The 13,951-nt window shown below is 39.3% G+C and overlaps 1 protein-coding gene across 1 annotated transcript in view; it reads right to left on the reverse strand.

Moving 5' to 3' along the window:
- Nucleotides 1-997: 997 nt before the first annotated feature.
- The window catches only part of nxph1 (neurexophilin 1), a 61,043-nt gene continuing 48,089 nt past the window's right edge, over nt 998-13,951 (reverse strand). Inside the window, exon 2 of the mRNA XM_053334442.1 lies at nt 998-1,753. Within this exon, the coding sequence (XP_053190417.1) occupies nt 998-1,753 (756 nt within the window). The remainder of the gene's footprint in view (nt 1,754-13,951) is intronic.

A 13,951-nucleotide genomic window follows, 5' to 3' on the forward strand; every position in this document is an offset into this window, starting at 1 on the left:
CCATTCACACAAATTAGGCTCTAAGATATAGAATTCAATACATTACATTTGATATATTAAGTGACAATGAGCAAGCCCCCTCCCCCTCGAATAACCCACTGATAGATCAGTCAGGCAATCAGACATTCAATCAGCCAAGAATGAACCAATCGCCCGACGAACTCAACATCTGGCTGTACTAGCAGGAGCGCTCTGATGACAGCTGAGGATCGACAGCGTTACAGTGTCAGAGTGCGTTAACGCCGAAACTCGCCTGAGGGAGAAGTCTGCTCAGTCCCAGCTCAGCCCCTACACAGGCAAGACCACCGTACATCTCTAAAAGCATCAAACTCACTTTAGAATCTTCACTGCATCTTCAGCTGTCTTGCAAGTTTTGTAAAAACATCAGAGGATTTAGATTTTTCTTTTTTTTGTAAATTCTTTTTAAATGAGGAGTTAATTTTGTTTTCCAGTTATGCAGGATAAACTGCAAGAGCGTAAATAGCACAGCAGGGGCAAACAGTCCATATGTTGGTATCCAGAGAGTCAATGCATTTGTATTACGAATATTCTGAAAGAGCAAAACAAAGTTATTAACATCTAGTTTGACAAGGAATGAGAACTCAACATTAAAGCAACAAAGGGTAGAGTTTAAGTAGTGATAAACAACCCCAATAAAATGGCAGATAATCCCCTGCTATCTACACGTGGTTACACAGGGATGAAACATAAATCAGGAAAACAAATCTAACTGATAATAATCCTAGTCGTCACAGAGTTTCTCAGGTAATTTGAAGCATTTTACAGTCTTATATTCCGCATTCTTTAACAGTTGAAAGCTCTCTTTGTGAAATTCAGAACATTAAATTGGGAATTCGGTTGGGATGGTTGGCTGACACTCTGATATGGACATGTTTAGGGGACAGAACGGCTAACATACACATTTCTCTGGGATTGGTAGAAGCCCCCAGTCTGTGCTCCACTCGTCCACTATACTGCATGTGACTGTACAGGAACGTCAGCCGGAGGGGAAATAGGGAGTGTCACTGTGGTAGTTGTAGTCCGGGCACACTTTCTGCACCAGTTTGTAATCGGTGCTGTAGAAGGAAATGAAGATACAGATGACTTTGAAAGGTTTGGAGCAGAGCCAGGAGACGTGGCTCTGGGTCTGCTCCTGATAGCAGGTCTTGGACGGGTCGAAGTTGCAGAGCGTATTCTTGGCACCCTTCTCCACCTTCTCATACTCTATGCGGCAGTTGAAGGACTTTGAGTCCTTGGCGTCGATAACGGACTGCTGCGCCGCAACATCGAACTCCACAATCTTGGTGGGAGGGACCAAGCTGACGGACACGTTCCCTTGGCCTGTGGAGTTGTGGCGGAAGTAGACACTGAAGGTGCCGTTGCCATGATCCACGATCTTACCGGTGATTAGCAGGTTAAGTTTGACCGTCTTTATGTTGGAGTGGAAGTCCCCCCAGCCAAACATCTTCTTGAACTTCCCCGTCTTGACCATGGGCCGCCGCTTAGCCCGCGGCCGCGAGTCTTGCAGGTCTGTGGAGTTCCTCAGCCAGTCCCACAGGTCCTGCTCAGAGTAGGGTTCCGGAGTATCATAGCGAAGGTCCAAGGCTGTGCTGTTCTCTTTGCCATGCAGAGTCTGTGACAGCAACCTACTGATGGACATATCCTTACTGCTTTCTGTCCATATATGCTTTAGCGTGGATTTGGGGCTCCCAGACTTCACAATGTCTGACTTTGAGGCATGGGCACTTGTGACCTGGGGAAGAGAGAAAAGAAAATCTGTCAGCCAATGTACAATGTGTTTATGACTCTTCTGCTTGTTTGATCCTGTTAGGCATGTACAATGTACACCTTTTTAATGATTAATACAATATTAACTATAGTATTAGTTGACATCACTTCAAGGTAACCTGTACTGTATTTTTCACTAAAATAGCTACAGTATATTCTTTTTTGACCTTTTCATCAGGTCTGAGTGGGAGATATTACTGCACTGCTCTTTATATGAGATGGGGACATTAACTGTGTACCTTTGTCGAACCAAATTACCTAGTCCTCACCCTGGACATATTTCCTCTTGCAATACATTAACACACTGTCACAAACACTCATATAAAGCATATGCAGTATAACACCACAAGTTTTAAGTGCCTCATCGTTTCTTTCGGATGTGCCAAGGTAGAGTGTGCTTATACTGCCCCCTGTGGCCTAAGGGCAAAAACACCTACTCCAACTGGTGAGAACTACAGTTTTAATGGCTGTTTTTCCCTCCTTAGCCACAAGTGAAAACAGTGAAAACGTACTTTGACAAGACAAGCCATGCTGTGCTTTCTGGTGATACACTGCCCCTGTTTGTTTGAATTAGGTGGACAATGCTTGTACATTGCACCTTTAACTTCCTTTAAGTGCAGCACAAAGCATCTCCCTTAAGGTTATAGGGAGTAGGGTTCTTCCTCTGCCTTTTTGTGATGCGCTTCTACCTATCTTGGTATGTTATCGCCTCAAACTTTCCATCTGTGAAATACCGTGAAACCATCAGCTGGAATGTGCATTATGTCCCACACATGCTTATGTGTTTTCATTTGTGCAACATACCTCTATAAACCTTTCCATAGCACCACTGATGGTCAAACACATCTTAAAGCAGAGGTCTAATCAGCTAGAATAAGTGAAAACACTTATGTGGGTGTAGATTCCCTTTTAAAGAACAGCAAATTATTGTTTTATGCCACCCAAAAGCTTCAAATCCTCAAATGTCTTTCTACCTCATTTAAAGAATCATGTGTAATTTCAAGTGGGCAGGGGATCTCAGTCTAGGGCCCTAGACAGGCTTAGGCCAACCCCACCAATACAGGAACGTACTTCTGTATTAGGTGAAGTGATGCTTGATGAAATATTACTTATCTATATCATCTATAACATTCAGGAAATAATGAGTTTCACATTCAAGCGTGCAGTTTTCAACAAAATTGACCAATCAAATGTATTCTGTGGGGGGTTAGAGATAATCAATCTTTGGTGCAAGCTTCAATTTCAGATCATGAAGGCAGACAGCTCCAAATTGGGAATTATAGTGCAGCAAACTGGGCGAGAAAGAGAATACAGCAATCAAAGTAAAACATATTGCTCTCATCTCCTCCCTCTGTCAAATAGAGGGCTGGCTCATACAGATAAAGGCAGTAGCTGTTCAGCAGGTAAAGACTGCCCTATTAACTAAAGAGTGCTACTTGAATTGATGATTGATGAACCCAAGGGTTTTCACTATTTAGTGCCGATGAGTGGAATTAGGTTCATACAGGCCCCAGTGGAGGTATGTGACATTGATTGCCTGATTTCTACTGTAAGACATGACAGCAGATCCGTCTTGCTGAGGTTTTTGCATTTTGTGGGTTGCCCCAAGGATCGATACTTGGAAAATAAGGTTTCACTACCAATCAGTTGGCTCTTCGAATTGAATTCCCTCACAGCAAGCCTCTGGGCAGCAGCACAGGAACATACTGCCAGCTTTATACATAGTGTTACAAGGTGAATATAGCTGTATTGTAAATTACGGCTCAGATTGGACACCAGTATAAAAATAAGATGGGACTTGAAAGGGTTTTTGAGTTTTAGATTACATTTTATACAGTGTTTGTGTTGAGCTACTTCTGTTGGCCAAAGCTATAATTGGGATTTATAAAAGAATACACAGAGGTCCTTGTTCAACAGTTTGAGGCACACATTTTCAGCTTTTATAGATGCAGGGACATAAGCCAACTGCATGTTACTGCTTTTCAGTGAAGCCTGCTCAGAGGCCAATTTCATTACATAATTAGCAGCATTAGCACCACTTTGTGATGGAAAACTATGATAAAAGCTTTGGCACACATTTTTTCATGACAGAAACAAGATGAAATCTAAATCAACCTTTGAAGTAGGAGTAAGTACAAGTAACCTTTGAAAACTGAAACTATGAGAAAATGTTTTACAACAAATAAAGACGTTTTATAAGTTGCTGTAGCTAATGAGAAGCATCTAGCATTTTGTTGCGTGTTTGCCATAATGTAACGAGTTTCCAGTTATAAAACGTATGAGATTTATGGACTTTTTTTTGGACAGCTTCAAGACGTAAAAAAGAAAAGGAAACAAACTGAAACAACCAAACAGCTGGGAGAAACCACACAAGCATGCAGGCTAGCAAACAACATTTATAGAAAAGCTAATGCTAATGTGACAAGCTTCTGGTGACGTTAACATTCTCTACAGTTTAAGTAACTATCTTATATAAAGGCTATGAGTGCAGAATGAATGCAATGTTTGACCTTTCACTTTCTTTCTCTAGATGTTAGCTAAAAGAATAGCTGTTTGTCTCAAGTTAAACCCAGACAGTGAAAGCTAATGTAGTGTATCCAGAACAAGGCCAAATGACCAAGAAGATGATGATTTTGGGAATGACTGTTAGTATTGAGGAGTCTGGTATAACCACACCTTTTCTACTAACCTAGCAATGAATGATAACATGACCACAGTAGCTCACTCTACACATCAAAGATGGCGACAGCTCAAATAGACTATAAATGAAGAAAAAATGACAAAAATTCAACAAAAACTAATCTCTATTTTTGTCAAACAACTAAAACGAAAATGAATGTGCTAAAATGAACACTGGTCATTAGCCATTAAGCTGTGGCTCTCATGGGTGCAAACCGATAAATGGTTCATTTGAAAGACTGTAACATTAAAAGGGTATTCATTACACTCAAACATGTAAGTACAAACTGTTAGATCCCAAGCCAGTCACCCACTGGAGATCATGTTCTACATAAAAACATGAGTGAAATCAAAGTGAAGAAACAAACAGAAGCTGACTGAACTTAAAAGCCCACTCAGGGGAGCTAAAGTGGGGTCTCAGGGGATCTATCTTTAGCCTGAAGGGTTAAACTCAGAGAGCACTTGGCTGCGTGAGGCAGACACACTCAGCAATCATTTCCTATTCAAACAGGTGAGGTGGCCTTCTCATACTGAAGAATATAACAGCACAGTTGAGAGTGAGGATTACATTGGAATGGATTTATGATAATGTGTCTGCTTATGAAGAGGATTTGGAAAAGTCCCTTTTCTCTCAGTGCATTCAAAGGAATTTATTAAAAAATGAACATAAAAACAAAAGACAAAGCACAAGAAATGCAGTAGCTTTGAGGGGAATCATCTATTTTTTCTTTTCTTTTAATGTTTAGACAAATTCAGTCTTTGAACATTTAGTCGACTGTAGAAGAGGACATAAAAAGTATGATACAGGCCAGTTGTGCAGCTGTGTGTAACATTTTTTTTCTTTCTTTTTTTATCCAAGCCAGCAGTGTAACTGTTGCATGGAAATTTCATGCATTAAAAATGTCACTTATACTGTAGTATAGCATTAAAAGCAAAATTACTCATGCAAAAAGACACATGTAACATTATATTTGACATGATATAATTGAATAGTTATTACTGCTGCATTAACATGTAAACAACTCTGCAGCAGGTGGAACAAGTTCCAATTTTAAGTATTTGATATACTCCTGTATCATATATACTGCCTAATTTAGTATATAAGAATGCATCTTTTTTTTTGCACCTAATAGGTTTTTAAAAATTTCAACCGCAAGGTAACTAGTAAAGCTAGTAAATAAATGGAATGTAGAAAAAAATAATATATGAAATTGAAATAGTCAAGTACAGCACAAGAAGTCAGGTAAAGTAAGTCAATATATAGTTTCTCTCCACCACTGATACCAGCCCATATGTAACTGAATGAAGTTTCTTATTTGAACAAATATCAAGAAGAGACCCAAACCATCAGTCTCTTCACATCTTCACACTTTCGGACTTTCTAGCTTTTCCTGAGGCACTAAGCTCATTGGTTCCTTCTGAAGCTGTGCATGTAAATCTTTTAAAAAAACAACTCTCAAAGATATGGTCAAAAACATTCCTGGGCATTGTAGTTTTTAGCTACTGTTACTCAAAAAGTAGAAAATAGGACATTCCCTTAAGGAGTATTTTCAGCAGTGGAGTTAAACACATTTGGTGCTCCAATGAGTGTTTACAGCAGCAGGAGGTGTGATGTTAGCCTGATAATCCCACTGAGTTCCCATTTCCTTGTACTTCATTTATTCAGCCTGACATGTTCATGTTAACCAACATCTGTTTCTAACAGTGGGAGAATTGTATTTATTAATTTATTTTTAAACTCACACACTCAGAAATATGAGACATCGTTTTAAAAATTATTATTAAAGATATTTTAAGTCACTACAGGAGCTAGTAGTGGTTGGGTTATTTTATTATGACTGAAGAATTGCTAAATTGTTAATTCTGTAAGTCAATTTACTAACAACCTGTACAGCTGCGTTAATCAAAATATATGCTCAAATACACTTGGGGTCATTTTTCTGTCACTATTGTTCATGGATGTAGCTGGCAAGCTAGGTAGGTATGTATAAAGATGTCATTCCAAATGTTGGTCCCATCAACAAAGCTCTGATAGGTCGATTGTTTCTCCAGATGGATGAAACAGACGTCAATGAGCAAAACACCAGACCTATCTGAATCTCTGAACAAATGTCAGATGTGTGATGGCAGCGATTCAGGGGTAGGCATCCAAATTTGGTGTATGTGGGACTGAATTTAAATAAACTACAGTGTGTTTGTTCATGGTAATGGGTAATGAATGAGCATGTCACCCACTGCAGAAATGTTATGACAACCATGAAGCTCTATGGCACAAAGGAATAAAACGTAGGATTTGGATAATAGATCATTGTCATTGTTGGTTAAATGTAAAATAACCTGTTAGCTCATGGCCAGAATAAGAGGTCCATAACAATAAAACACCTAAAATTCCATTGAGTTTTAAAGAGGTGGTTTAAGATTCTGACAGTCAGCGGATGAAACAGTGTCTCGATTACTTTATATTGTCAGAATTTCTATACTCGTTTTGCATAATCATCTACTTGAATTAGGTCAAATATGTTCCCTTGGGAATATGCACCACTCTGTCTCTGAAGATGCTAAAATTGATAAATTGATGTTTAAAAATGATCACACTATTGAGGAACTAGAGTGACTTTATTCAAACTAATTACGTCAGCGCTATATGACTGACACTGAGCATAAAGTGTGCACGCTGCAGCTGTTTATCTGTACTCATTGTTCATCTTGTCCAGTGGGTGGGCTCTATGTGCTGCATACAGACATGTTTATCTGTGCAGTTCTCAGACTCGGGCATCATCCAACATGTTTCGGGACGAGTGCCAGTGGGTTCGCTGGATCCTGGATCTGCCAGCTGTAGTGCTCTCACCTGAGGGAACAGTGCATCTGGAAAACATGGCCGGCTCTGTGGCCAGCACAGGCCTTGCAGACACCTGACTACTGGCCAGGCAGCCAGTTGGTTGCCCCCAGGCAAGGAAGACTGCTGGGCAAGGCAAGCTGAATAGTCTGTCTGTTCTGTCCAGTCCAGACATGACTTCTATACTAAAGTCTCTGCTCATGCTGTGGTGCACCATCTAGAACACTATCTGAATTTGTGAAGCGGAATATAAAAGAATGTAACAAAAAGATGTTACTTAGTTGCAGTTTGGCGCTTGACCCATACTAGGGACTTTGATCATTTCATCATGTCTTGTTAAGGGGGAAAATATATCTGTGAAGTGGCAGGATGAAAGACTGATGATTTGAGTAAGTTGTCCTCATTTTATGCAATGAAATATGTTCATCAATATAAAAGTTTCAAAAACTGGTGTTGGTTTGCACCATGGTTATCTATACATCATTGTGATGCTTGAATTGGACCAGTATTTACTGCTACAATAACATCAGAGGTGAAATTGAACTGAATTGATGACTATCAGTATGTTCACACCATAAGACTCAGATCTATCCTTCTCTTGCACAAACAAGAAACAAGCCCACCAAGAAGAACTACTGTTCGTGGTGCAACATGTGAAGACTTTTCTCCCAAAAAAAGATGACAGCATCAGTCATTTTAGCAAGTACCCCAAAGATGCTTTGTCCCAAGTCTGGATAACCAACTAACCAAGTGACCTTTTGGGGTTTGATGAATTGCACATTTGCATTGTACTGTACTGTATGCACCACTGAAGCACCAAATAAACGGTAGGGCCTTTACAGTGGAACATGCCTTTCAACATAATCTTGAGGCCCCTTCTTGTACAGGGGCTCTTAGTTCAAATCTAGGACTTTTAATTAAGTTAATATTGTGCTTATGTGTTGTATATTTCACCGCTCTATAAACAGATATCTGTGTACGAATGCAGAATCTATAGACAATGGGACAAGATAGGTACCAGAAGCATTTCGTTTGTAGTCCGTTTGTAGTCTAAATAGTATTGACCAATCACAAGCAGGCTTTGGTTGCAATCCCAGAACCGCTTGGCTATCGTCTGATAAAGATTAAGCTTCCCATTAGTTTATTTTTAATTTTTATGTATCTACATTCATATGCATATGTCTGTTTTTTGAGATTAGCTGAAATGACGTTTGGACCATCTCAGTTTGCTAATCTCTCTGTAAAATACTTGGCCCTAATATCTGTTATCTGGATATCCAGTGGCTACACCAGAAACTGTGAAATATTGGCCGTTACCTCCAGGGCTAAATCGTCAACAGAGAGCAGATAGGTTCCAAGATTATCACAAACTAATACAATACATACACACTACACAGAAAGTGAAATAAATAGTGGGTGGGGTAGAGGATTAAATCATTACAAAACACAGTATGTCATGCTTAAGTTTGATTGCAAGGGAATCAAAACAGGATGACCCCCTGAAGAGAACACTGGCGTCTGCAAACCGGACAATATCAGCTGTGTTTTAAATGCTGCTGTAACCAGGCCCTTAGATTATAATGCAAATTAATCATATATGTTTTTTTTTCATTGTTCTGTGTACAGCAGATAAAGATATATTCATGTGGAAACAGGGGACTAATATAGTTGAAATGCTGGGGCTGTCGGTGGGTCATTCATTAAGCAGACATAAAAGCATCATAAAAAGCAGCATGCTGGGTAGCTGCTGGTTTACAGGACCAGCTTCCAGCATATTGTCTGTATTGTATATCTGTATGTCTTTTGCTCTTGAACCAAAGATTTGAATGTCAATAAAACCTTAAAGACCTTAAAGTGTAGAGTGAATTCAGACAAAAAAGCATTTCAACCTTTCTGTGATTTTCAGGATTTAGAGGGCGGGTCTGAAAATTAGCATAAACCCGCCCCTGCTGCTGTAGAGTTATAAATACATTCAGTACACACTACTACTACTACAGTCTACAGTTAGCCAGTTAGCTGAGTTAGCAGCTGAGTTAGTCGCCGAGCTAGCAGCCAAGTTAGCCGTCGAGCTAGCAACTGAGTTAGCAGCAGAAAGCTCTCAAACCTAGCATCCATGTTTTGGGTAGAGGTGGTGACTTTGATTGACAGGTGACACTTGGTAGGGGGCGGGGTTTCAGCAAACTCGGCGGGCACTCCCACAGCGTTTGGCAGCAGAGAGTTTAATACAACTTTGAAGCCTAATTTCATATATTTGGCGATTTTTTTAATCTTTCAAATTTGGCAGGGTGGTTAACAACACACTTTTCTGTGGTATGTCAAACTCAGAACACATATTTATTCTTACTTTACACAGACTTTAAAATAAGGCAGTTTCATCTTCCACTCCCTGCCCACGCTCAACAGTTGTTTCAATTTTCTTTAACATTGCTGTACACTTCTCGCCTTACCTTTAACCTCAGTCTTTACTGGACTGGCTGGTATGTGGCAGTTGTGGTCAGCTATTTCTAGCCACAGGTCATCTGTCAGAGAGTGTGTCACAGTGTGTTAGTGTCAGTGTGCAATGTAAGCTGTGTGATAACCATCTGATGTGCTCTCTGAGTGACAAGCTGTCACCACTGACAAAGCCATCTCTAATACAAACCCACACACATGATGTTGGGTACATATTGTAGGTTGTGGTGAGATACAGTGAGTCAACAGTAGGAACTAGTGCCAAGATACAGCATGACCTCACTTTAACTTAAATGCGGTGCTTGTGTTTTTTACATTTTAAACTCTCAGTCAGTAGTTGTTTCCATATATGATTAGCCAGGCAGCAGGTGTTCAGCACAGCATTATGTAAATACAAATACTTTCATAAACTGACTACATGCTTTTAATCAATCATTCATAGAGATGAAAAGATTTGGATAGCAAAATTAAAATGCATGTTTATGAATGTTGGGACTTATTACTACAAATTATAGGGTGTTAAATATTCAGGTGTTCTTTTTGAGATTAATTGGAAATGTTTGCCTCATTAGGGCGACAATGTAACAACACAAACACAACTGGGACCACTGAGAGCCTTCAATTAGCGACTCAATAGCACTTACAGCGCTTGCTGGCCATTAAAACTTGATTTCACAACTCAAAGCCAGAATGAATTTACATTGAAAAGGATGCTTAACAATAAACCTATGACTTAAATCATGCAAAAGTAATATACTGTACATTTAGTGATTGAGATTCATTTAGTCGTTATATATATTGATGTTAAATCTATACTGTTAAAGGTTTCTGCTTGTTCTAAAGACCGACTGAGACATTTTTCTATAGGTGTATATGTTTTCCCACAGTTACGAGCTTGAATGTTCCCACTTTAAACTCCCTACAACAAATCATAATTGAGCATAGCACAATCAAAATAGCTGATGTGGGATTTATACTCAGCAGCGACAACAGTTGTGTGGTCATTTCCTGAATGAGAGCTGAATGTACGCCTCGCTTAATTTGGCTGGACATTGGAGAGCTGTGAGATTTCATGAGTCAAAGTTAAATCAGATGGAACTCTGAATGAAGCGAACAGGGCAGGGTAATAGGGAGTGCCTGCAGCCATTCTGAGATGCCTAATGAGTCCTGTCTAAAAGTCTAGAAGCAACTTACAGGATTGGGGTACCAACTTGTAGTGAAGTATGTAGAAATTCAATATATAAATGGACTGCCTTTACAGAGCATAGTGCCTCACAATGCCTTACATTCACCTGTACACACACTTGTACACACCATAGATTATAATTATTATATACTCATTTTCTGTCAAACCTATCAGATTTTAATTACTTGCCTAAATCTATTTGTGAGGGTTTGGGTAAGTTAACAGAGGAACCTACATGCACACCTACAAATTCCACAGCTCTGAACTTCAGACCATACATTTTCTGTTAGTTTTGCCCATTTTCTTTGTTATGCAGTAATTATTAATTCACTGTGTATTTCATTGTACTGATTTATGTCAGACTGCCACCTTCCTCCACTGATACACTTAGTCATTAGTTGGCATTTCTATGGGAGATTCATCAACATAGTGTGAACCACGCTGTCTATACCACTCTAGAGATGTTGGACTGAGAATATGGTCAGTTTATCATGAACCAGTTTGTATGCACCTAAAGGATTAAAGTTGTGTAAAGTCTGTACAATTAGTTAAATAATATTATTATATCATGTGTAATTCTGTCACTTACATTTCTTTCCTTTTGAACCATGAAGGTTAAATTTGAGTTCCATAATTTGGGTAAAAAAAATTAAAGGTAATGTTGCATATTATTTGTTGTAGGCACACAGAAGTCCTGAGAGTCATAACGTAGCACATACGTATCACATAGACTAGAACAAAAATAATTTCTCCAAATATAAATAGGACTGATTAAGTGATGATGTTATTTTGCCAGAAAGAAGTCCAGAAGACTCCAGCGCAAATATCACACATTTCAACAGATTATAATAAAATATCATAAAAGAAAACAAACAAAGCATCAAAATTGAAAATTTAAACTTGATATTGATTTAATTGAGGAACTAAACAACCAATCACAAGCAGGAGTAACCCTACAGGCTGCCAAATTCCAGCTAAGGTAATGTATCCCGGTGGCCAGTGTTGGTACTGCAAGTGAGCAAATAATCACAATATAAACTACACTTTAGGATAGCCATTGCTTAGGGCCACATAATGGATCATTATGAAGTCCAGTGTCCAGTTCTAATAATACATCTATTAATGACACTTACTGAGAGACACACGGACTGTGAATTCATATTGCTCTCCCAGATCACAACTGCCCTCCAAACAGATGGCCCAACCAACCAGTAGGAAATAAAGACATGATCCCTCACTGACTTCCCACCTGCCAAAATCAGACTGCCAAATGAAACACTGTTTCATGCTGGAGCCAATCACAACTTGAGCATATATTTAAAACCAGCTCAAGTCTCTACCTTTAAGAACTTGTTACGCCTCATTTAGATGAAGGAAAAACCCTGATAATAAAAATCATCTACAGATTTACCCTGTGGTGCCCCCAACTCTTAGAGGAAATCCTGGAAGTTCTTTCATTTATTCTTGTAATTAACTTGTCGCTTTTTGCTGAACACATGGGTATTATTGATGTGGCTGTGTTTTGCCAAGAGCTGAGGAGTGGAACAATAAATCAGATCTCAACACTTGCATTGCAATCCATGTTGTGTTGTAGGCACTGAGGTAATTTACACCTCGGTGACAGGTGAAGGAAATGGCCTGAGAGGTTACATTGTATTAATTCATACTGTACACACTATAGATGTTAGCAACAACAGTTACTCCAGGAACATACATTCAACATTAGTTTGAACATGAGTTAATGGCAAGAAGGAAACAGAGTCAAACTGAATTACACCCCAGGCTTTGGTTTCTAGAAAATGAGTGGGGCTGGCACAATTCTCTTTTTTAATTTTTTTTATACTGTGGAATAAAACCGAAGACAAAAGATCTGAGATGAGATGAGCTCCAGATTCTCTTGCTCCTTTGTAAACTTCCAATCATCATATCCCATGCAGAGGGAGCTGCAAAGCAGGGCCGGAATAAAGAAGAATGAAGGCTCAAGCACAATGTAGTGTATTAAAGAAGCCTCATGAAAGCTCCAGAGAATGAAAACAGAGAGGGAGAGAAAGAGAAAGATAGGACAATATGAGGGTCTTAGCTTTGCAATATAGGAAGAGGAAGACTAAGGAGGATTGACCCTGAACATACCAACAATTAACCTTCAGCTGAGTAGAGTCATATAGAAAACGGAGCCATCGCAGGCTGTCCGCTGATAAATGAACATAGTGAAAGTTCTTTTTTACAGGCTGAACCACGAACACGTACTCCAACATGTTTTCTTCAATCACAGTTTCCAATTTATGGAATCATACAATAATCATAGACTGTGAAGCTGTTTTTCAGCTAGTAGCAATAAATGTTAGCAGTAGCTACACGTTAATTATAAGAGCAAGGTAAAGGATTCAATGGCACTTTCAACAGTATGTGTTATTTCACAGTCCGTACTTCGGTCTCCAAGTTCCTCTACTAGACATCTGGCTTGGTATAATGCTCGTACAACTGCATAACATGAACACATACACAGAAAAGACTACATAATATCACTTTGGAGATGGAGATTCTTGGCTCAATTAACCTGGCAGGCTACATGTTTTACCCCAACCAATAGCCATAGTTTTCTGTCTTTCTCATATTGCACCCATATGCTATAAAGATCGATATAGCAAGGTGTGACGTCACCAGTTTGAAGCCCAGAGTTGCAGCTTATGGCTATTGTTTCCATTTGGAGCCAGGAGCTTCCAGATAAGGAGTTTAGCCTTTCACGCCCCGCTAGCTTAGACCGAAACAAGTTTACTGGGAAAACTGAGCAGAGCATTTGAGCTAACGTTTGTTACTGTAGCTGATTTGTGCTAATAGGTGTCATAATCAAGTAACGTTAAACATAGTGAGATATTGTGACAGTAATTCAACTCAGTGCGAGTCGTAAACACGTAAACACTGACAAAGACAAAGTAGTTAGCAGGTCTGACATTATGAAGGAGAGGAGGATGACATTTTAAAGTTACATGTTATGTACTGGGTCTTGTTTA

This window comes from Scomber japonicus, chromosome 15, assembly GCF_027409825.1.
Source record: "Scomber japonicus isolate fScoJap1 chromosome 15, fScoJap1.pri, whole genome shotgun sequence".
NCBI lineage: Eukaryota > Metazoa > Chordata > Actinopteri > Scombriformes > Scombridae > Scomber > Scomber japonicus.